Here is a 24,665-nt window from a genome sequence, read left to right as displayed (position 1 = left end):
TAAAATGAAAAAGGAAATCATTGATAATAAAATTAAGATTCAAACATAGCATATATCTTCTAAAACTCTTACATTAATGTACTAAGCAAGTAGAAATCAATGCATCATGCTCTTCTCCTCACTCTGTTTCATCAATGGCAGAGTGGGAATGCTCTGTTCATGTCTGAAGAAATTACCGGGATCGGCCTTCGTCTTCACCTCGACGAGTCTGTTGAAGTTATCCTTGAAATACCTTGCACCCCAAGAGCTCGCCTGTATGAAGCTCGTGGCGTTTGTGTTCACTCCCAAATCGAGGTCTCTGTAGTTGATGTACGCCTCTCTCGGGAACATGGAGGCGTATGCTGCCATGTAGTTGTACAGCCTCCGGATCCAATCCACGTGCTTCGCAGCCGTCTCTGGCTTGTCGTCGTTCCAAAGGCTGAGATACTGAATCATGAAGATCACTCCCTTTCTGTGTGGGAACGGAATCTCGGATTCCGGGATCTTCGACATTGTTCCGCCGTAGGGGTTGAAGATCAACAATGGCGAGTCTTCTTCTAGAAGCTTCTTCCATAGCCCTTGGAGCCCTTCTTCGGGTATGGGAGTTCTAACGAAGTCTGACTTGGCTTTAAAGTAGTTTTTGAAGAGGGATTTTCCTTGTAGGAGAATCTCCGGCGGCGTGTTGCCCGGGAAGCCGGCGATGTAGAGGACGGATTGGATCCAGCTCATTTCTGTGCAGTCTTTCTTGGTGAGCCCGAGTTCCGGGAAGCTCTGTTGCATCACTTGGAGTAGTCGGTCGGCTCGTCCGAGGAAGACAGCGTTGTAGAGCGTCATTATCGTCCGCTCGTCTTTTCCGGCGGCTTTTGCCGGCTGGATGATGACTCGGACGAAAAGGTCGTCGTCGATGTTGTCGGCGATGTGTTGCCACTTGTAGAGTAACTGGGTGGCGCCTTGCTCGAGTGTCTTGGGAACTGTGAAGACGGTGACGGTCTCGGGGACCGGAACGAGTTTGACTTTCCACGCGAGGATGACGCCGAAGCTTGCCCCGCCGCCGCCCCGTATGGCCCAGAAGAGGTCCTCGCCCATCGACTCGCGGTCAAGGATCCGGCCGTCAGCGACGACGATCCTCGCGTCGATCACGTTGTCGGCGCCGAGGCCGTACTTCCGCATCATCGTCCCGTAGGCGCCGCCGGTGATGTGGCCGCCGATGCCGAGGCTCGGGCACAGGCCGGCCGCGTAGCCGTGGGTCTTGCTCCGCTGGGAGATCCTGTAGTAGAGCTCGCCCACGGTCGCGCCGGCCTGGGCCCACGCGCTGTTGTTCTTGAGGTCGACCGTGACGGAACGGAGGCGGGAGAGGTCTAGGATGATGAAGGGCTCATTTGCCGCGGTGGAGATGTAGGAGAGGCCCTCGTAGTCATGGCCCCCGCTCCGGACCCGGAGTTGGACCCCGAGGTCCTTGGCGCAGGTGACCGCGACTTGGACGTGGTTCTCGGTGTACGGGGTGAAAATAAGCTCGGGTTTGGGCACGGAGGAGACCAGACACCGGAGGTTCTGTGCGGATGACTCTAGTAGGGCAGTGAACGAGGCGTTGTCGGGGGCGGAGAAGGCGGTGGAGAAAGGGATGGAGAGCTCGGAATTAATAGTGATGCATTGGTAGAATTTGTCTTGGATGGTTTGGGAAGATGTGGGCAAAGATAGTGCAAGAATTGCTAGGGTAAGTGTGAGAAGGAATGAGGTTGGAGATCCCATGTTGCTTAATTGGTTTTGTTTTGAAGAGATAGAGGGACTATATATAGATTTTGGTGGTCTCTTTGGTTGATGGTGGTGTGACCTAATTTCATTGTCACGAGCAAGATTTGGACATTTGCGAGTTTGGTGATTATTTGTCCGAGGATTGAAGCACAAATTGCTTTGGGAAATTGCAAGATTTTTTTAGGCCATGTTGTAAAGACACTATTTTCTTCTAGTAGGAATTATGTTTCTTGCCTTCTAATATCATCTCATTTGTTGCTTCAAGGGTGCCTATGAGGTAGCTAAGATGTCATGTTAATTGATTCTTTTTGGACTCATTTTGCCACATTAATATATTGGTCAAGTTTATTGATTCAGATTTGGAGTTTTAGAAAAAAAATTGATCATACCACTCTATCTTATGGGGAAATAATCATTAACTTTTGACTAAAATATACTTGAATAATTAATAAAGGAGAGAATTTATGCATAATGTGTGATGAATGCTAGCAATAGACTGTTACTTTTGGGCAAGAAATTATTCCAAATACGGTAGTAATAGAAAATAGAAATTCTCTAAATGCAGATAAATGATTTTTTTTTTGTAACTAAACAACACTCATTGTTAAAATAAGCTATTAACTAATGAGGAAAATATAGATTTCGCGTGCATATATATTCGTTATATTATCCATTAATATTAGTGATGCTGAAATAAAGAAAGCAATATATATTGAAATGAAAAAATGCAATAAAAAATATTGATATATTTAATTGATTGGCCCAAATGGAAATGTTGGGGTAATGGGTTGCTCGTGGATGTTCTGTCCATTATCGCGTGCACACCACAAAGCCTCTAATACAAAGTGTCGCAATTAAAGTTTATATAGTAACCATAATTAAAATTTAATAGTAGTTGAGAAAAGAGACTCATCCATTCTTATCCGAACGTAGGAGGATCGATAGTTGATTCTGAGTATGGAACAACTTTAAATTTCTCGGTCTACAGCTTCATCCTTCGAGGTGTCTATAATTGAACGAGTAGATTATTATTGAGTCCGACTGTAAAACAAGGGATACAACAATAATTTTTTAATATTTTTGTTAATATATTTATATAAAATTTTGATAATTGTACTCCTAATTTTTATTTTATCCTTATAATACAACTCACTATTGGACATATAATTGTGGCCCAATAACTAATTAAATCGTTAACCCATGCTTGATTTGTAAGCCTTCGTAAGAAAAATTATATACTTCTATCTACTAAAATAGAGCTTCTGGTACGACACAAGTTTTACTGCCAAATTGTCAAAAATATGAGAGAATGAGAAAATAATTTAATTAAATAGTGTTAGTTAATAGTAACACACGCTTTATTAATAGTGTAACGTGTGTGATGAAAAGATTTCTAACAATAGAAAGTTGACATAATTGATTTCAAGAATCTAAATACTCTAATGTGTGAAAACCATGAGTCCATGACTACAACAACAGCAAAATGATTGCAGTGTGTGCTCATTATTATTGCGAGAATCTAAATACTCTAATGTGTTCATACAATGATATTTCAAGACAAGTTAGCCCTTGGAATTATCAACACAATCAAATAGTAATAACACATGATTTGAGCATAAACCAATATCTAAATTATAACTCAAGGTGTTCAAATCTTACACAATCATACCAAACACACAAAGTTACTTGTTTAAATCATACTCCCTCCGTCCACGAATAGGAGTCCCGTTTTTCCATTTTAGTCTGTCGGCGAATAGGAGTCCCGGTTGACTTTTACCATAAATGGTAATAGGGTTCCACCATATCCACTAACTAATTCTACTCACATTTCATTTAAAACTAATATATACAAGTGAGACTCCTATTCCACTAACTTTTTTCCACCCACTTTTTAAAACATTTTTTAAAACTCGTGCCGTCCATGAATGAGACTCCTAATGGCGGACGGAGGGAGTACTTATTTGCTACACACCACTAAATCATTTTCTAAACCACAAAATTGAGGGGAAAAGAAAACAAATTTGTAAGAATCTAGAGATTTTTGCAGAAACTTAAGCCCACTTGTTTGAAAAATGAAATTTAACTTGGTAGTGGAGTGGTTGTTTCTGCATTATCATGAATGATAAGCCGTCCACTGCCGCAAAGTAGTTTCCTCAGATGAATCCCACTTAGTTGTCAGCAATTCTTGTCAAGTTTAGTGCAAATTAAACTAGTGACGTAAAACAAAATTTCCATGTACTATAGTGGTAGGTATAGATTTATATTGTGTAACATTTTTAAATGACATTTATTTTGATCTAACACCGTAAAATTTGCTGTTGGCACTATTAATTTTAATTAAATAACACTTAATACAACAATTAATTATAGTGTTACTGAGGTCACATAAGGTATGTAACATAACTTATTTGTGATCAACCACTCTAAGCCCCTAATTACTGAGAATTGCTACTATAATTCTTTTATTTCGTTACTTACTTGCTTCCAAAATTTGTTTTATGTACATTTTTTTAGAAATCCTATGTATGACATTAATGAAATCAACATATCGCAATTTAATAAATGGTAATCGTATATAAACAACACCCTTTAATAAAATTAACGATAGTAAAATGGAAATTCGCAGCAAATGAATTGGGTCTTTCGTGACAGTACGTAGGTTGGTTTTTGATGTATGTAATTAGAGTTACAAGTATAAATATCTACTTAATTAGTTGAATTCAAAGAAAAACACATCTTGGTTATGCCTTGTGGGCTTAATATGAGTCCATAAACCATTGATATTTAATGGATCATATACAGGGTTTCCCTTAAAATATTTATGGGCTTAATTAATAATGGTCATATTGGATGGTTTTGTGTCCTACTTTTTTTGTGTATGATGTAATATGCGTATAATACACACGAGAAAAATAAAATATATGTTTAAGAACATTGCTAATGTTTTAATACTTGGTAATTAGGCCTTTTCTAATTCTTTTCTGCAGTTTCATTTGTAATCAAGATTATTTAAGTATATATATGAAAGGGAGTAATATCTTTTCCTTCAATCTCATATGTATATATACACACACAATAATGATGGAGTAATAAGAATGATATTTGTGTAAATAGGCAACTAACTAGTGCAGTTAGGAATAGTTGGCATGCTTAACAGAGAGATATTTGTTTAGCACTAGGGCTGTTACATGTCACTTCCATGAAAACCCCGTCATGATGCAGGTCGTCGCATCTATCTTTGCCATCACCCTCTTTATTTTTTGAAAGTCCCTCGGTCTGATCCGCGCCAACGGAAACATCGGATTAGGCCTGACGACAGATTTTTGCAATAACATTCATCACGTCTGAACCCATGAATTTTCGTTCCCCGGTTCCATCACTACAATTAACCCTTTCTAAGTTATACTCCAATATCTTTTCCATCAATCTTATACTCCCTCCGTGCCATAAAAATATGGGCAGTGGATATAGCACGAGAATTAAGACAAAATTGATAAAGTATGAGAATGATATGGCAAAGTAGTGTTAGTGGATAGGACACCTTTTTTTTTGATACAAGAGAAAAGCTCAAGCTGAGGGCTCAGCGAGCAAAACAGTCGATACCAAACAAACGAACAAAGCAAAAAGACAACTAAAAACAAAGCAGAAAACCCCCACGAACTTGCCACTGAAACAAAAACTAATAAGCTAAGCAAAGAAACACTACAAGGCAGCAGCAACCCGACCACGAGCCATCCGTCAACAAAAAGCCACACCACCAGCTCAACCAAGAACAAGACACCAATAACAGAAAAGCAGACACCGGAGGAAAGAAAGAGAGAAAAAGCAACAAAACCACAAAAGAGCACACCTCAAATGCCTTCTTCAATCTATATTATTAAATTGATATAACTTTTTAAAAATGAATGAACATATTTTTTTGGTACATATGAAAATAAAAAGTACGGGTGTTCTTATGGGACGAAAATGTGTATATGTACACACACAATAATGATGGAGTAATAAGAATGAGATTTAAGTAACTAGGCAACTAACTAATGCAGTTATAGGGTAGTTATGCTCCACACACTCGTTACTTGTATATTAATATCTACACCCACAATGATAAAAAGGTATTTCATCCAACTAATAAAGCAATATCAAAGTTTTCACCACCACAAGAAAATCGAGAAAGCCAAAAAGGATAGCAATATATAATATCCGAATCCATTAAAATTTCATAAACTAATAAAAATACAAAATATAAACAAGCACAAAAAATCTGTATAACGACTTATCCAAATTTACCCCTCTATTTCCCCCCTTTCCTCCCTCCACGAAAGGGCAAAACCGGAATACTCTGCTCATTCCTAAAAAAGTTATCCGGATCCACCGCCGTCTTCACCTTCACCAGCCTATCAAAATTCCCCTTGAAATACTTCACGCCGTAAACTTTTCCGTCAGCGAAACTGTTCTCGCCGTTATCCGTCGTCCCAATGTCCAAATCTCTGTAGTTCAGATACGCCTCCCTCGGATTCTCCGAAACGTACGGCGCCATGAATCCGTACATCTCCCTTATCTGCTCCACGTAGTCCTTGTCCGCCGCCTCCCCTTCCTCGTCCCAATTCACCGAATACTGAATCTTGAATTTATTCCCCGCGCGGTGAGGAAATGGCGTCGAAGATTCCGGAATCTCCGCCATTCTCCCGCCGTATGGGTTGAACACTAACCCCACCTTCCCAATTTCCACTATTTTGTTGAAAATTGTTTCCAAATCGGAAATTGAAATCGGTTTCTTCACGTAGTCCGATTTCCGTTTCAAGAAGTTGACGGAATCCGGCGTTCTGTTCAGCAGCACTGACGGAGATGTTTTGTTGTCAAAATTCCCCCAAAATAGGACTGATTCAATCCATGTCATTTCCCGGCAATCGGACTTTTTAAGCCCGAGTTTCGGGAAATCCAAATCCGTTATCGGGAGAAGCTCGTCGGCCTGGCCGAGGTATAGCCCGATAAACGTCGCGCGCACGCTCCGTTTCTTGCTCCTTGTCACGGGCTGTAAAAGAGCCCGGACGAAGAGATTGTCATCGGTTGTATCAGCGAAATTCTGATACTGGCCGAAGACGTCCGTCGCGTTGTCCGCCTCGTACTTTTCGAGGCGGAAAACGGTTACTGTGGCCGGGACTGGGACCAGCTTAATTTTGTAACTAATGATTACGCCGAAGCTGGCCCCGCCCCCACCGCGGATGGCCCAAAACAGATCCTCGCCCATTGAGGATCTGTCCAGGATGCGGCCGTCCGCGACGGCAATCTTGGCATCGACCATGTGGTCGATGCTGAGGCCGTGCTTCCGCAGCAGGGTACCGTAGCCGGCGCCGCTAATGTGGCCGCCGGCGGCGACGGTCGGACAGACGCCGCCGGGGAAGGCGCGGACGGGGCTCTGCTCCGAGATCCGGTAGTAGAGCTCGCCGAGGTAGGCGCCGGCGCCGACCCAAGCGGAGTCAGCAGCGGCGTCGACCTCGACGGAGCGGAAGTTGAACATGTCGAGGACGACGAAGGGAGTCGCGGAGACGTAGGAGAGGCCCTCGTAGTCGTGGCCGCCGCTGCGGATTTTGAGGAGGACGTTGAGGCGCTTGGCGCAGGAGACGGCGGCGGCGACTTGGAGGTCGGAGGTGGGGGTGATGATGGTGGTGGGTTTGGGGGTGGAGGAGAGGTTGAAGCGGCGGTTGCGGATGTAGGATTGGAGGAGGGTGGGGAATAAGGGGCTGTTTGGGGAGTAGAGGGTGGTGGTTATTTCGGATTGGGGGATTTTTGTGTCGGAGAAGCATTGGGCAAACGAGTCGTAGACATCTTGCGCGGAAGTGTGGGTGATTGTGAGAGTTAGGAGGATTATTAAGAGCGAAAATCTAGTCATTTTAGTAAGAGAAAGATTGGTGAAGAATTTAGTTTGTACACAAGTATATATATAGAGGAGATAGTTTTAGATAGAGTGGGAATAAAAGGAAGGATATGAGTGGGGGTTGATTCGGCTAATGTCACGATGGAAAAGTATTCAATTTGGTAAGGACAAATTGCCATGTATATGTCGGGAGCCATATTGGTAACTTTTTTTTAGGAAATTCATGAAATTATATCTTCAATGTATATAATTGAATAGGTATTATATTTGGTAATAAAACTCACAACTATAATGATGAATTATAGTTATTTTATTCAATTAAAATTAATTTTTTAATTTAATTCATCATACCATGGATAATGAGTTATAGCCATTTAACCGAATAATCCCATAACTTAATTATTGATGGATAATTATATGATAGTGAATTATAGTTACCGATCATCCAATTAAAATAATCTTACAACTTAATCGTAAATGGATAATAATATGATAATGAGTCATAGCCATCATGTTTAATTAAATAATCTAACAATTTAATTTAGATGAATAATTATATGATAATAAGTCGTAGCAATCAAATAACACTGTATAGTAGTAATAGTAGTATATGGTATGGTGCATAAAAATTTATTGTAAAATTAATTAAGAGAGAAAAATATGTATTCCCTCTCATTTAAATATGCTTTATTTCCTTTTCATTCGCTTCTTCGAATAATCCATATCTGTTTATGCATATATTTTTTTTTATTCTCTTTTATTTTATCAATTATTCCCATGTCATTTCACAACTTTGTACCCCAATACTGTTAGATTGCCTTTACTGTTAAATATATACTACTACTATAAATTACTGGTTTTTGAGAAGATAATTAAACTTTGAACCCAAATACTGTTAGATTGCCGTTACTAATTAATTGAGTGACTACATATAGCGACTAATCATAGGAGATTAACAGTATGATTTGATGGATAATTCATAATTGCATGATTGGAGGCGAATGAACACGCTTTCCTTGGTGGACTTGTGCACCCAGTTTACTTAATTTCCATGTGAGGTTTTGACGATTTATACGTGTGGAAATTATGTACGGAGAAAGATATACTCCTATTAAATTGGTCAACGGTAATGCACAGTTTAATTTGATAATGGTGACGTTCGGTTTACATATGTAATTATCAAACAATTATCTATTATCATATGATTATTCATATATAGTAGTATAAGATTATGTTGTGAAATTCAATCTTATGAACCAAATATATATATATTTAATACTTTCTCCGTTCCATAATAATGGAGACGTTTCTTTTCGGCACGAAGATTAAGAAATATTGTGTTAGGTGAGTTAAGTAAGGGAGAATAAAGTGGAAAATGAAAAAAGTATAGAAATGAAGAGATAAAAAAGTAAGAGAGAGTAAAGTAGGTGTGGAAAAATGTGTTGATTTTTACTAAAAAGAAAAATGACTCTATTACTATGGAACGTACCAAAATGATAAAATGACTCTATTAATGGAGGGAGTATTTAATTTGAGATATAATTTTGTGAACTGAACAATCCCAATATATTTTATTTCTATCTAATAGATTGATGGTTCGGATTGTGAAAAAAAGAACCATTATGATAAAAAGAGAGATAAAAAAACGTTTTAAATCATTTGACCGACCATAAAGCGAATCTTACCGGTAAAACGTTCGTATATCTAGTTAATCATTGTGATTCTAGAAAACCATTATGATAAAAAAAAGATGGAAAAAAAATGTTTTAAATCATTTCATTATAAAGTTAATCTTAACTAGTAAAATGCTCATACATCTAAAAGGTGATTGTGATTCGAGTCATTATGGGGTGTGTTTATTTGCAAACACAAGCTCAAAAATTGATACAGTATAATAATTCGTGCATATTAATAAAACTGTAAGTTTAAAATAATTTACTGGTTATATCCATTCGATTAATTAAATTCTAAAAATAATAGCTTAGTTAAAAAAACTTATTTGTGGTCCAATTGGTAGGTAATGGAATTAATTAGGGGAAGAATCAACGATTCCAAAGTCAAACACCTTATATAGTTATTTAATGTTTGACTTGGTCTCTTCCAAATTATGTGGTAGCAGTGTCCTAAAATTGCGGTATATCTTAGTCGCGTAAACTACTTCAATTTAACACCTGCCAAATGTCTACGCCGCATATTAAATTTTGAACTTTTTGAAAATTGAAAAATGTTATTCTACTGAGTTTGTCGTCATATGCATTTTCTAGATGATATAGATGAAAAGTATTTTCTAAAAGGAAAAGTATTATATATGAAAATGAAATGTAAGAAAAGTACCTGTTGAGAGTTATGAGCTGTGACATTTACCCTTTAACATTTGACATTTCATTTTTTTTTGTATACAAAAGCATTGAAACTGCTGCTTTATGGAATGATGACTTAATTGATAGAGCCACGATATTATAATTGAGATTTGAGAGGTCATAAGTTTGAATATTATGAAGATAATTTGGACGTATATTTCTAATCTCTCACTAAATTCTGGTTTCGCATACTTAGTTTAAAATGCCTAAAAATTATTGAACGATTGAATTGATTATGATTTTGTTAGCAATCAAAATTTGACGCTAACATGTTTTTATGACTTACTTACGTGGTACTATCGAAAGTTAAAAAAAACATTTTTATATTTTAGACAAAGAAACTCCGATGTAGTATGCTAAATTAAATGATTTTTTTTGTCGAAAATTATAGTTATATTAAGAAATAATGTGATGGAAAAGAAAAAAAACGAGAAACAAGGATTGTGGTAAAAGAAAGTACAGCAAATGAAATTATTAAATTTAGTATAATATGACGTTGTTTGGCTACCTACAAAATAACGTCATTTTGGCGTGAGTAAGTAGTCATCAGACCTTATCACTATAGTTTTGATGCAAATCAATAGTTCGATAGGTTATAAACGTATTTTAAAGTTTTGATACATAAAATCAGTAGTTTGATTTTAATTATAATTTAATGAAAGTTTATAAATTTACAAGCAAATACGTTATAAATATTTCAAGGATTTAGAATAAAAATTTCACTTTCTTATGTTCATGTGTCATGTCTATAGATTTATTAGTCAAGTAAGTTTATATTAGATCTTATTGTTTGATTAAAGTCATTTAAAAATCTTAATTATGAGAATAAAGTTTGAAATCACGATCCCCCAACTTTTGTAATGTTGAGACCTGAGAAAGTAAAAAGTAGACCGTGGCCCATCATCCGATTTATAGGCCCAATAGACATTATAGGTTGTGGTTATTACTAGGAAAAATGTCATGTGCAATAATATGTTAGAAGAGCTAATGGGCCAAGCCATCCATTTATTTTAGAGGGAATATCTTTTTTGGTCCACAAATTTTGCCAAAGTATCATTTTAGGTCCATGAACTTTGAAAATATCATTTGAGATCCATCAACTATAGGTTAATATCATTTGAAGTACTTTTTTACTATTTCCAAGTTTTTCTGGACGAAATACCCTCAATACCTTAAAGGGGGTATATTCTTAATAAACTTATCATATACCCATATTTTTTATAAATATCTTTACAATATATTTTTGACGAATTTTCTAAATATAATTTGACCTTCAATATTATCACTTAATTTTGTGACATGCAAGTAAAATTGCTTCTTCAATTTTTTATATTAAAGAATTTTAAAATTGAATAAAGAACTTTTTTAATAATAAAAAATTGAATAAGGATATTTTATTGCATGTGACAAAATTAAGTGATAATATTGAAGGTTGAATAAAGAACTTTCTTTAATAATAAAAAATTGAATAAGGATATTTTCTTGCATGTCACAAAATTAAGTGATAATATTGAAAGTTAAATAAAGAATTTTTCTTTAATAATAAAAAATTGAATAAGGATATTTTCTTGCATGTCACAAAATTAAGTGATAATATTGAAAGTTGAATAAAGAATTTTTCTTTAATAATAAAAAATTGAATAAGGATATTTTCTTGCATGTCACAAAATTAAGTGATAATATTGAAGGTTGAATAAAAAACTTTTCTTTAACAATAAAAAATTGAATAAGGATATTTTCTTGCATGCCACAAAATTAAGTGATAATATTGAAGGTCAAATTATATTTAGAAAATTCATCAAAAATATATAGTAAAGATATTTATAAAAAAATATGAGTATATAATAAGTTTATTAAAAATATATACCCTTAAAGATATTGAGGGTATTTTCATCTAGAAAAACTTGAAAATAGTAAAAAAGTATTTCAAATGATATTAACCCATAGTTGATGGACCTCAAATGATATTTTCAAAGTTCACGGACCTAAAATGATACTTTGCCAAAGTTTGTGGACCAAAAAAGATGTTCCCTTTTTATTTTAAAACCTATAGACCAAAAGAGAACATTTAATCAACTATGTTGCATTTTATCATAAAATTATCCATTTTCTATTTGAGTGAAACCGGAATGCTTTGCTCGTTTTTGAAGAAATTATCGGGATCAACAATTGTTTTGATCTTCACCAATCTATAGAAATTTTCCTTGAAATATTTTAGGCCGTAGACCTTTCCCTGCTCATAGCTATCTCGGCCGTTATCATTGATTCCAATGTCCAGATCTCTATAGTTCAAAAACGCCTCCCTAGGCGCGGCTGACACGTATGGCGTCATAAAATCAAATAGCTGACGCGTCAAATTCACGTATTGATTCGCCGCCACCTCGCCGCCTTCTTCCCAATTGGTTGCATACTGTAGCTTTGCAATGTTGCCTGCTCTGTGAGGGAAAGGCTTCGCCCACGACGGAATCTCCGCCATTCTACCGCCATAGGGGTTGAGCACCAACTCCGGAGCTTGGAGTTCCACCATTTTCCTCAACATGAGCTCGACATCTGGCTTTGGAATCGGCTTCTTTAAGTAATCCGATTTCCTTTTTAGGTAATCGACTTTCGGAGGTTTTCGATTTAAAAGAGCAGTTGTCGGAGTTCCCGGCTTAAAACTACTCCAAAATAGCACTGATTCAATCCAGCTCATTTCCTGACAATCTGTCTCTTTCAATTCCAATTCAGGAATTTTCTGGTGCATCAGGGAAAATAATTCCCCTGATGCACCAAGGAACATCGCTACGAATCTAGCCCGATTCGTCGCAACATTCGAGACGTTCACAACGTCCAGGCTCATCCTGATAAAAAGCTGCGGCGGCAGTTCTGTCGCCGCAGCCTCTATGTAACGGTAAACGAGATTCGTCAGATTCTCGGTATACAACCGTGTGACTCTAAAAACCGTCACTTTTGGCGGGACGGGGACGAGCTCGATTTTATACGACACTACGACGCCGAAGCTGTACCCGCCGCCGCCGGTGATTGCCCAGAACAGATCCTCGCCCATGGCCTCCCGGTCGAGAAGGCGCCCGCGGGCGTCGACGAGCCGCGCATCGACGATGTTGTCGACCGAGAGGCCGTGCGCGCGGATCATGTTCCCGTAGCCGCCCCCGCCGAAGTGGCCGCCGGCGCCGACCCGGGGGCAGACTCCGGCGGGGAAGCCGAGGACGGCGCTCTTCTCGGCGATGGCGTAGTAGACCTCGCCGAGGATCGCGCCGGCCTCGACCCACGCCGTTCCGGCGCCGGCGTCGACGTCGACGGCGCGGAGATTGAACAAGTCTAGGATGAAAAAATCGGAGAAATCGGAGCGGTAGGAGAGGCCCTCGTAGTCATGGCCGCCGCTGCGGATCTTGATTTGGAGGCTGTGGGATTTGGCGCAAACGACGGCGGCCTGAATGTGGGAGACGTTGAGAGCGGTGAGGATGAATTGGGGCTTTGGAGTGGAGGAGGAATTGAAGCGGAGATTGTTGAGGTAGTTTTGGAGGAGTGAGGAAAAGGAGGAGTTGTTTGGACTGTAGAGAACTGCAGAGGTCGGACTGGAGGGGTCGGAGTGGTCGTCCAGGCACCGGAGGAAAGACTGGTCAACTGTTGAGGCTGATGAGAGAGAAAATAAGAGAGGCAAGAGGAGAGAGAATGTTGAAATTGTTTTTATTGAAATTTCCATTTTTATTGTTTCTCTGAAATTGGATTGAGTTGGATTTGCAGTATAAATTGAGAAGATGAATTTTAGATAGTATCGACAGGCATACACATTGGTATTAGCTCTTCTTGTATTTTTCAAATAATAAATTAAAATATTTTTTTCCTAGCTTTTAGAAGTTTAATGAAAGTTGAAAACTAAAAATAATTAACAAATTCCGGGTTAATCCTATTGAATTTTGAGCTATTCAGTTTACAGTCATTTAGACTGTGATCATCTTTCGGAGTCAAAAAAATTGACTGATCTAATGCTCTCTTTGTCCACCATTTAAATAATTCATTCTAATTCGGTATATATTTTAAAAAATTATTTGATTTGTGAAAGAAACTAAAGGAATAAAGTGGGTGGAATGTGAGACCGTTTAAAATATTAGTTTTATATTAGATTGTGATTTGTGAGTGTAAAAAGTTGATAGATATATATGTGGTGCGTATACTAAAAGTGTAATAAAGTAAATGGTTTTATAAATCATGGATAAGTAAAAATTGCAAAATAGTTCTTTAAATGGTGAACGAATAGAGTAGTATTAAATTGTCATGGTATTTAGAATTTTAAATCAATCCAACATTCCTATCACAAATAGAACATGGAATGAGATCATCCCCTACCACCTTATTTTCTCAAATTTTTTCAATTATAAAGTATATTCAAATTTAATAAAACTCCTAACAATAATTTCAAGTACCTAAATTTTTTGAATATTTCAAAACATTTTCCTACTAATCTTTTATTAAAAAAAAGTAAAAAGTTTTTAAAAAATTAATCACGACGGTTAATATGCCCTTTAGACACCAGCTCAAAATTTGTACTCCTAACAACTTTAGTTAATTCAATAAATTGCTAGGTCTTTGAATAACTTTTGTATTTTTGTCTTTTTTGTCTTTATATACGAAAAAAAAAAATCTTTTTCCGTATATACCTAAGAATTAGATAATTACTTTGACCAAATCATTTGTTGCCGGATAAAAATATAATAAACCTCTTTACCTATTCAAACTTGCCCTATTAGTTTAATAATGTATTCATGCAATGTTTTGCCAATTCTCCATCTATAAAAAGAAAAAGAAAAGAAAACAAAGAACACAAACTCATCTCTAAACCATGAAAACTCCAACCATTTCTTTGATTCTTCTTCTCATCTTCTCGTCCTCATCGGCAGCTTCTGCCGCCGGTGACTTCCTACAATGTCTGTCTGAGAAACTCGACAACTACTCCTCGATTTCCAACGTTGTTTACACCGCAAGCAATTCATCATACACTTCCATCTTGAAATCTTCCATCTACAACCTCAGATTCGATACGGAATCTACACCGAAGCCACATGCGATCATAACCCCAGAACACGAATCTCAGATCCCGCCTGTCATACACTGTGCCAAAAAAGCTGGCCTCGAAATCAGGACAAGAAGCGGGGGCCATGACTACGAGGGACTATCTTATGTATCACGAGTCCCGTTTTTGGTCATTGATTTGATCAATCTCAGTGAAGTCACAATCGATGTCGGGTCAAAAACTGCGTGGGTCGAAGCTGGGGCCACCACCGGCTCGTTGTATTACAGAATCGCAGAGAAAAGTCCGGTTCTTGGATTTCCGGCGGGTGTTTGCCTAACGCTCGGTGTTGGAGGCCACTTCAGTGGAGGAGGCTATGGCTATATGCTTAGGAAGTATGGCTTGGCTGCCGATCATGTGATCGATGCAAGAATAGTCGACGTCCACGGTAGAATTCTAGATAGAGGATCAATGGGTGAAGATTTGTTCTGGGCTATCAGAGGCGGTGGAGCTGCCAGCTTTGGTGTAGTTGTTGCCTGGAAGGTACTATTCATATTCGTCCAGATATTCTGTTGGGTTAATTAATATTTGTTGCAGTCCACAAACTAAAAAGTAAAATATTAATGATGATTTAGATTTTTCAAAAATGAAAATGTAATATTATTTTGAGACAGACTAAAAAGACTAAAATAATGATAAATGAAATAGCCCATAAAATTTAGATAGTCGTTGAAATTATGTCTTTTACACTATTGAGAGATATATTTTGAAATTGATATAAACAGGTACGATTAGTGGATGTACCTGAAAAAGTCACAGTATTCTCAGTAGCCAGAACGTTAGAACAGAACGCAACAAAACTCATCCACCGCTGGCAATATGTCGCTCCCAACATCGATGACAATTTGTCAATGGGAGTCATGATATCCCGGTCGAGCACCACACAAAATGGAACCACTCCGACCATCCGTGCTTCCTTCACTGGGCTCTTCCTCGGCGGCACCGACAAATTGCTGCCGCTGATGCAGCAAAGTTTCCCGGAGCTCGGCCTAATGCGAGAAAACTGCACCGAGACGAGCTGGATCAAATCCACCGTCGCCTTTGCCGGAAACCCCATCGGAACACCGCTGCAAATCCTGCTCAACAGAACTCAGCCCCAAAAAGGATTCTCCAAACAGAAATCAAACTACGTGAAGGAACCAATTCCTCAACAGGGCTTTGAAGGATTATTGGAACAATTCTTCAAAGCAGAGGAAGCTACGAGAGGTTTTTTGTTGTTCGTTCCTTATGGCGGGAAAATGGCGGAGATCTCCGAATCCGCCATTCCTTTTCCTCATAGAGGCGGGAATCTGTACATGATCTCGCATCGTATCGCTTGGGAGGAAGAAAACGCTCGGGATTCGGAGAGGTACGTGAGCTGGTCGAGGAGGCTTGAGGATTACATGACTCCTTACGTTTCGAGTAATCCGAGGGGAGCGTATCTCAACTACAGAGATCTCGATATTGGAGTTAATAATGATGTGGGGGAGACTAGCTATGCGCAGGCGAGCGTTTGGGGAAGGAAGTATTTCAGGAACAATTTTGATCGTCTTGTTTGGGTGAAAACCATGGTTGATCCGGGGAATTTCTTCAGAAACGAACAGAGCATTCCGCCGTTGCATTCCAAGTGGAAATGAGGGGATTGTTGTCTGGAAGCATATACTGTGCTAATGTGTTTGATTATGAATAAGGCCTTGTTAAATTTGTGTTGTATTATCTTTTGTTGGGGTAATATACTGTGCTAACTTTGATGATATAATGAATTTGTTATTCTTTTATACGCTTTTCTTCATAAAGTTAAATAGTTTCTTAAATCCGTAGCAGTCATATATGAGACATCTATTAGGCACTGGATGGAGTAACTTTTAAAAGGGACGTACAAGTCAAATGTAATTTTTGTACTAGATAGATCAAAATATATTGTCGCTGGCCGAGCTTTAGAGAAACGTACAAACAAAACAAGATACATGAATAGCCTAATAAATTTATTAATTACAATAAAATGATAGTACATCTGTACATGTATATTCTTCAATTCCATAAAAAAAATCTAGCTATACTAGTCCAATTCCAATCACAATCACATATACATATATTAATTCGATCATTTCTTCCATGGGAATACCGGAATACTTTGTTCATTTCTAAAGTAATTATCCTTATCAACTCTCGTCTTCACCTTCACCAACTTATTGAAATTCTCCTTGAAATAGCTCGTGCCAAACACCAGACCTTCCAAGTAGCTGTTCCTCCCATTGTGGTTTACTCCGATGTCAAGATCTCTGTAGTTCAAGAAGGCTTCGCGCGGCGCCATGGACACGTACGGAGTCATAAACTCGTACAGCTCTCTCGTGAGATTCAAGTACCGGTTCGCAGCCTCCGCGCCTTGCTCGTTCCAGTTCGTCGCGTATTGCAGCTTCGCAATGTTGCCAGCCCTGTGCGGAAACGGCTTTTCCGACGGCGGAATGTCGGCCATCCTCCCGCCGTAGGGATTGAACGCTAGCGCGGGAGTCCGGAGCTCCACCATTTTCTTGAATAGGAGCTCTAGCGCTTGTTTTGGAATGGGTTTCTTCAAGTAGTCCGATTTTCTTTTTAGGTACGTTAGAGACTGCGGAACCCTGCTCAGGAGCTCTGTGACGGGAGTTCCTGATGGGAAGTTTGTCCAGAAAAGTACTGACTGGACCCAACTCATTTCCTGACAATTTGACAACAACAGTCCCAATTCGGGAAAGTTGTTGTCCATCAGGGCTACAAGGTCCTGAGATTTACCTAGGTACATCGCGAGGAAAGTAGCCCTGTTGGTTCTGTTGACCACGTCTAAAGTCATCCTAAGGAACAACTCCTTAGGAAACTCGTCCGCCGCTATCTGCTGGTAGCGGTGGACGAGATCGGTGAAATTTTCGCTGTACCCTAAGTCCTGGCGAGTCGGAAAACCGTCACGGTTTCCGGGACGCGGACGATCTTTATTTTATACAACACCACGACGCCAAAACTCGATCCCCCGCCGCCGGTGATGGCCCAGAAGAGTTCCTCGCCCATGGCCTTCCGGTCGAGGAGGCGGCCGCGGACGTCGACCATCGTCGCGTCGACGACGTTGTCGATGGTGAGGCCAAACTTCCGCATCATGTTGCCATAGCCCCCGCCGCTTAGGTGGCCGCCGACGCCGACGGTGGGGCAGACTCCGGCGGGGAAGCCGTGGACGGGGCTCTTCTCGGCGATTCTGTAGTAGACTTCGCCGAGTGTCGCCCCGACCTCGACCCAAGCGGATTCGTCTTGGACATCCACGTCGATGGAGCGGAGACGGAACATGTCCAAGACGAAGAAGTCGGGCTCGTCGGACCAGTACGACACGCCTTCGTAGTCGTGGCCGCCGCTTCGGATTTTCATCTGCATTTTGTGGGCTTTGCCGCAGAAGATGGCTGTTTGAATGTCGGAAATTTGGCCGGCGATGATGATGATTTGGGGTTTTGGAGTGTAGGATTCATTGAAGCGAAGGTTTCTTATGTAGTTTTGGAGAATTGAGGAATATGAGGAGTTGTTTTGAGTGTAAATTAGAGAAGAAATGGAAGAATTGGAATGGTTTTCAAGGCATTGAATGAATGCATCGTGGGATGAGGTTGCAAATGAGAGAGATTGAAGAAGGGAGAGGAGGAGAGAGATTGATAGTATAATTCTTGAATAATTCATTGTGTGAAAAATGTTTTGATTTTGTAATGAGGGTTTTGACGTGAATATATATAGGAAATTTTGGAGTGTAAGGGCAGACACGTTCGATGCAAATTGGATAACAATTTGACATTACAAAATTTGTCTAACATTTGACATTTGAAAATTTCAAATGTCAAAATGTTTGGTTTAGCATGATTTTAATTTCTTGCGTGAATATTTGATTTATGAGAGAATTGTAGGCGACATGTGCGTATTTATTTATATGTAGTGTTTTGAGATGACTAATTTTTCGTATACAAAATGTTAATTGTTTTTAGTGTATAAGGGAAATTAATATGAAATTTTGACATTTATGAGTGTATAAAATGTCTAAATTAGCTGCTATTAAATTGGGTTTGAAAATAAGGAGGTAGAACTAATCTTATAGTACTTCTCTTCTTTTCAATTATTTTATCAATGTATAAAATGTCTACAGTAGTTGCTATTTACACAATTGAATACTACTACTGTTTGTAACAATATGTAATATTTTTCCTAAAAAAAATATAAGCTATTCATTTTTGGATTTATGCATGACCACTACTTATTAAAGATTACGTGATAATTAACAGAAAATACGTCAGCCTAATCTCCCACTAATAGAGATGATTCTGATTTAAAAACGATAAATGGAATTCTTAGTTGACTAATTTGATAGGTAATTATACTGCTGGCGTAGATACATCAATAATTGAAAATATATTCAAATAGATGAATGAGATCGTTGAAAGTGTATAAGAAGTGATTCCTTAACATATAAAAACTGTCCAATGTAAAATGATAACTGGATGAGATTAAATATTTGACTTCAACAGTTCCCTATGTTATTACAATTATTTATTTATTATTTATTTTGGGAATTATAATATTAATCAGACTATATTTTGGATAAAAATTTGAACTCAATTGGGAGCCAAATCTTATACTATGCTAATTGACCAAATCTAAATCGATGAATGTTAAGATCTAATGCACACATGCCATTTTTGTGTTTTTATAGCAAATCAAATCTGTATTTATTGAAAAAAGGATTTGCATATATTGTAGAAGAATTTTCTATTTAATTTAACATTTATATGTATATTGTTTAACGTATATTTGTATATTGTTTATTGTAGCTTATTTAAAATATAAATTGAAAGGACACGTCTACCAAGCTATACTTCATCATATAGCCTACTTTAATGAAGTAGTTCAAATATGTACTAATATTAATCCCTAATGTAATTCCTAGTCAATACTTATATGCTAATTGATTAAGTTGAGGTTCTAGAAATATATTGGTATCCCCTAAAACCATCCTAATAGCAACTCAAAAAATCAAAAATAAAAAAGTAAACCCTTTTACTCGTATGTGTTTGAACTTCTTGCACACATATATTAATTAAGTGAAACCTAAATAAACCAAGTTTATACCCCCTCCGTCCCAAGTTACTTGATTCGTATTCCATTTTGGGTTGTTCCAAGTTACACAAGTCATTTTCTTTTCTTTTTTTTTCGCTAAAAACAAAACATCTAATCACACTTACTTTATTCTTTCTTTTATTTTATCATCTCTCTTCTCTCTTACTTTATTCTCCCATCTACTTTATTTAACTTAGTAAAAATAATTTTCTTAAATCTCGTACCGAAAAGAAATGCCTCAAATAATGTGAGACGGAAGGAGTACTTGATAGCTTGCACGAAATCAAATTAACATTTAAATAACAAGATTATAATTATTTATAATAAAGGGATAGAGGATTATGATACGATGCTGGAGTTCTGTAAGCTTGATTTTGTAGATGTGTCCAAATTCCATTTGGATACATAGAAAGTGCGGAAACATGCTTAGATTAGTGTTATCGAATTAACAATCATAATTGGATTACGCTAACATGTGTATATAATTTGACAGTATGACAGTATAATATATTCATTTATTTTAAGAAACAATATGGCTTCTAAGGGGCGTACACAGTTGCACGTTAGTTGAGTTTAAAAATTTCTTTGAAATTTCACTGGAATTCCAAACGTGGGAAATTCACCACACTCCATAAGTTCATTATTTTTATGATCAAATTTTAAGTTCAACTAAAATTTGTAATTTTATAGACCAACCACCCAAATATAAAAAAACATAATATCGAAAAATACTAATTCTAATTTGAAAATATAAAATGTGACACTAGAAAAAAATACTACTAATTTTAATTTAAAAAATAAAAAATGTGAAACTTTTTGAAATGATATATATCTAAAACGGTCTAAAAAAGTATAAAAGTGAGGCCCAATTCATGTCCATTAGCAAAATACTAAATGGGCATATCGATTATTTTATATAGTGAAATACACAAAATTATTCTCGATCATAATAAGTTGACTTTTTCATATTTCGTTCGTATATGCGTGCGTCACATGAATATTAGTTTGACTTATTATTCGCCAAAGTTGATCTAGAACATAATTTAAAATTATTGACGATAAATAATTTGCAGCTTTAGTAAACGAGAGTGAGAAGAAGATATTCATTTTAAAATTAGTAAGAGAAAATCGATATTTCAGAATATTTTTTGTAAATCTCAAAGCGATATTGTTTGATATTTGCAAATTAGGCTACGGCGGGCCATAGTTTTATCACCTTTTCATTAACTTATAATCTAACTGTAATTATATGATGTAATTAACAATAGTATAAATATAGTGGACAAGAGTATTATTTCTACATAAATTATTTAATTAATACTAATCCTTATGTACTAGTATAATTTTAGATAACTTATAGTACTTGTACTATTTTACACTAATAACTTTAAAGGATGATTTTGTTATGAAACCAATGAGGATAAATAGTAAAGCTTTAACATTGGAAGAATAATTAAATACTCCTATAAACGAATGAACTATAGAGCTTCAACTTCATTAACCAATCGATCCATCTATAATGACTTAATTCAATGTTCATTGTCAAATCATGTTTTTTCTAGAACGATCACAAATTGGTTTAAACAAAACGTTTCTGCAAATTTAAACTAGACAGGTGTAAAATATGATGATGGATAATGACATTTCACACGTGCACAAAATGACTTCATATTCTTTTTGTCTTTTATATCTTCCCAATTGAATCAAAATTATACAAACTCGTCAAATTAGACAGCCTCAAATAATTCTAAAACAATTAAGAATTAAGATCAGAATATTCTAAATATAGTATTATCAATCTGTCAATCAATTCTGACCAAGTTTTATTCAAGATTGACATGCCAATTAACTCAATTTTTTAAATTTGCATGAACTTGAAATTTACTTGATTTTTTTAAAAAAAATACTACTCTGAATATACAACATAGAAAACACTTGAAAGTTGAAACTGTATCATCAATACAACCATAGATTGTTATAAATGTCGTACATAACAAAAGAGACTAAACGATATCAAGATTTTACATGGAAGACAACCTACACTAAATTATTCATAGAGAAATTACAAATAGATTATGATAACAACAATGTCTTAACCTTATTTCTAGATTAAATTAGGATTAAATAAATAGCATAACATAAAACATCACAATGGTCTTATTAATTATTACCTAAATCTTAGAATTCTCACTCCCCTTTTTTCCACTTGGATCGCAACGGCGGAATGCTCTGTTCGTTCCTGAAGAAATTCCCTGGGTCAACCATGGTCTTCACCCGAACAAGACGATCGAAATTGTTCTTGAAATATTTCCTTCCCCAAACACTAGCTTGCTTGATGCTCGTCTCCCCGACAACGTTGTTAACTCCAATATCGAGATCTCTGTAGTTGAGATACACCTCCCTCGGGTTCCTCGACACGTAAGGAGTCAAGTAATCCTCAATCCTCCTCGACCACCTCACGTAGCTCTCCGAATCCCGAGCACTCTCCTCTCCCCAATTGATGAGATGAGTGATGAGGTAAAGATTGCCACCTCTATGAGGAAACGGAATGGCGGATTCGGAGATCTCCGCCATTCTCCCGCCATAGGGCTGCAAAAGGAACATCAAGCCATCCTTGGCTTCTTCTTTGTAGAACTTTTGCCAAATCCCTTCAAAGCCCTGTTTTGGCATTGGCTTCTTCACGTAGTTTGATTTCTGTTTGGAGTAGCCTTTGGGCTGAGTTATGTTGAGGAGGCTTTGCAAGTTTTCGATGGGGAAGCCGTTGATGGCGAGGGTTGATTCGACCCAGCTCGTCTCGTTGCAGTCTTCTCGCACTAGGCCGAGCTCGGGGAACGTTCTCTGCATAAGGGGAAGCAGTGTGTCGATGCCGCCGAGGTAGAGTGCGATGAATGAGACGAGGACGGTCCGGTTGGTTGGTGATTGGGTGGTGCTCGATCGGGATATCATTACATCGATAAATAATTCTTTGTCGATGCTGGGAGCGACGTATTGCCAGCGGTGGACGATTTCAGTTGCGTTTTGCTCTAGTGTTCTGTCTACTCTGAAGACAGTGACTTTTTCCGGTATATCCACTAGTCGTACCTGTTTAGATTAATTTAAACAACTATATAAGTTTCATAGACTAATTTAATTATACTGATAAGTTTCATAATGAAACTTTGACTATCTACTCAAATATTAATTAACTCAACAATATCTTAACGAACAGAAAAAAGTCTAATCTAACAATATATTTGAACTTCAAATTTAAATCAGTACGACGGCCGGTCAAAGAAAAAAAGTCAAATGCCTAAAAGGGTTTGACTTAGATATAATAAAGAGTAATAATTTTAGAGAAAACTACCTTCCAGGCAACAACTACACCAAAGCTGGCGGCACCGCCGCCTCTGATGGCCCAGAACAGATCTTCGCCCATTGATTCTTTGTCGAGAATTCTGCCATTAGCGTCGATTATTCTTGCATCGATCACATTATCGGCAGCCAAGCCATACTTCCTCATCAACAAGCCATAGCCTCCTCCACCGAAGTGGCCTCCGGTGCCAAGTGTCAGACAACCACCTGCCGGAAATGCAAGAACTGGGCTCTTCTCCGCGATCCTGTAATACAAAGAGCCGAGAGTGGCACCGGCTCCAACCCACGCAGTTTTTGCTGCGGCGTCGACAGTAATTTCATTTAATTTGATCAAATCAATGACCACAAACGGGACTCGTGACACATAAGATAGTCCCTCGGCATCATGGCCCCCGCTTCGAATCCTAACTTCGAGGCCAGCTTTTTTGGCGCAGTGTATGACAGGCGGGATCTGAGATTCGTGTTCTGGGGTTATGATCACCTGTGGCTTAGGTGTGGATTCCGTGTCGAATCTTAGGTTGTATATGGTTGATTCTAATATGGAAGTGTATGATGAATTTCTTGTGGTGTAGACAGCGTTGGATATCGAAGAGTAGTTGTCGAATTTCGTCGACAGGCATTGTAGGAAGTCACCGGCGGCCGGAGCTGCCAATGAGCACGGCAAGATGAGGAGAAGAATCAGAGAAATGGTTGGAGATTTCATGGTTTGGAGATGTGTGTTTTGTTCTTTGTTTTTGTGATTTATTTATAGATGGAGCTTTTTTAAAGTAATAATACAAGTTTGTTAGAATGTGACATCATGTTTGAAATCCTTAGCTTGTCTATGAAGAACTTTTCAGGTCAAATTAAATTATACAATCATAGTTCAGTCAATTGCTATCAATAATTCATTTAAGAATAGCAGATAAACCAAACATAGACTTATTCGATATTCAATAGCTAGGAGACATTTTGAATTGGATTTTTTACAAATATACTTTTTTTTTTATATTTAAGCAATCACATTAACATTAATTGTTGCTATAGATGTTAATTACGTGAACGACGAAGCATAACTCAGTTAGTAAAACGTTGAAAGAAGTTTTTCCTCCCGCCGTCGTCTAAAGAAAATACATACGATCCTATTATCAATTTGTTCTCACTTTTCAAATAGTAGTACTTGACAAATTTGGATGTAAAGGAAGAAAAT

General features: G+C 37.6%; 3 protein-coding genes and 3 pseudogenes across 3 annotated transcripts; 1 reads left to right on the top strand and 5 right to left on the bottom strand.

Moving 5' to 3' along the window:
• On the bottom strand, positions 1 to 1,871 carry LOC125200971 (monolignol oxidoreductase AtBBE-like 13). The gene has a single exon (XM_048098824.2). It carries the CDS (start codon positions 1,726 to 1,728, stop codon positions 97 to 99), a length of 1,632 nt encoding a protein of 543 aa, XP_047954781.1. The 5' UTR covers positions 1,729 to 1,871; the 3' UTR covers positions 1 to 96.
• Positions 1,872 to 5,901: 4,030 nt separating this feature from the next.
• LOC125201848 (berberine bridge enzyme-like 21 pseudogene) lies at positions 5,902 to 7,653 on the bottom strand (annotated as a pseudogene).
• A 4,278-nt stretch (positions 7,654 to 11,931) lies between these two features.
• LOC125201634 (berberine bridge enzyme-like 8 pseudogene) lies at positions 11,932 to 13,743 on the bottom strand (annotated as a pseudogene).
• A 1,055-nt stretch (positions 13,744 to 14,798) lies between these two features.
• On the top strand, positions 14,799 to 16,791 carry LOC125212977 (tetrahydroberberine oxidase-like). The gene is made up of 2 exons (XM_048113302.2): positions 14,799 to 15,517; positions 15,760 to 16,791. The coding sequence occupies exons 1-2, from the start codon at positions 14,807 to 14,809 to the stop codon at positions 16,648 to 16,650; spliced, it is 1,602 nt and encodes a 533-aa protein (XP_047969259.1). The 5' UTR covers positions 14,799 to 14,806; the 3' UTR covers positions 16,651 to 16,791.
• Positions 16,792 to 16,977: 186 nt separating this feature from the next.
• Positions 16,978 to 18,700, bottom strand: LOC125202306 (berberine bridge enzyme-like 8 pseudogene; annotated as a pseudogene).
• A 3,341-nt stretch (positions 18,701 to 22,041) lies between these two features.
• Positions 22,042 to 24,193, bottom strand: LOC125212727 (tetrahydroberberine oxidase-like). Its single transcript, XM_048112969.2, has 2 exons — positions 23,469 to 24,193; positions 22,042 to 23,206 (listed from the first exon to the last, which is right to left on the bottom strand). The coding sequence occupies exons 1-2, from the start codon at positions 24,177 to 24,179 to the stop codon at positions 22,313 to 22,315; spliced, it is 1,605 nt and encodes a 534-aa protein (XP_047968926.1). The 5' UTR covers positions 24,180 to 24,193; the 3' UTR covers positions 22,042 to 22,312.
• Positions 24,194 to 24,665: the final 472 nt, after the last annotated feature.

Source organism: Salvia hispanica, chromosome 2, assembly GCF_029641045.1.
Source record: "Salvia hispanica isolate PSC_SH4W2 chromosome 2, Shi_PSC_v1, whole genome shotgun sequence".
NCBI lineage: Eukaryota > Viridiplantae > Streptophyta > Magnoliopsida > Lamiales > Lamiaceae > Salvia > Salvia hispanica.
The sequence above is the reverse complement of the archived record's forward strand: the minus strand, read 5'-3'. Positions and strand labels throughout refer to the sequence as shown.

What these genes read in the sequence shown, in the direction of transcription:
- LOC125200971 (XM_048098824.2), bottom strand. Translation starts at nt 1,728, where the DNA reads ATGGGATCTCCAACCTCATTCCTTCTCACACTTACCCTAGCAATTCTT.
- LOC125212727 (XM_048112969.2), bottom strand. Translation starts at nt 24,179, where the DNA reads ATGAAATCTCCAACCATTTCTCTGATTCTTCTCCTCATCTTGCCGTGC. An exon ending in GTGTAGTTGTTGCCTGGAAG is followed by an intron (nt 23,207 to 23,468) that starts GTAGTTTTCTCT and finishes TAATCTAAACAG; the next exon opens with GTACGACTAGTGGATATACC.
- LOC125212977 (XM_048113302.2), top strand. Translation starts at nt 14,807, where the DNA reads ATGAAAACTCCAACCATTTCTTTGATTCTTCTTCTCATCTTCTCGTCC. An exon ending in GTGTAGTTGTTGCCTGGAAG is followed by an intron (nt 15,518 to 15,759) that starts GTACTATTCATA and finishes TGATATAAACAG; the next exon opens with GTACGATTAGTGGATGTACC.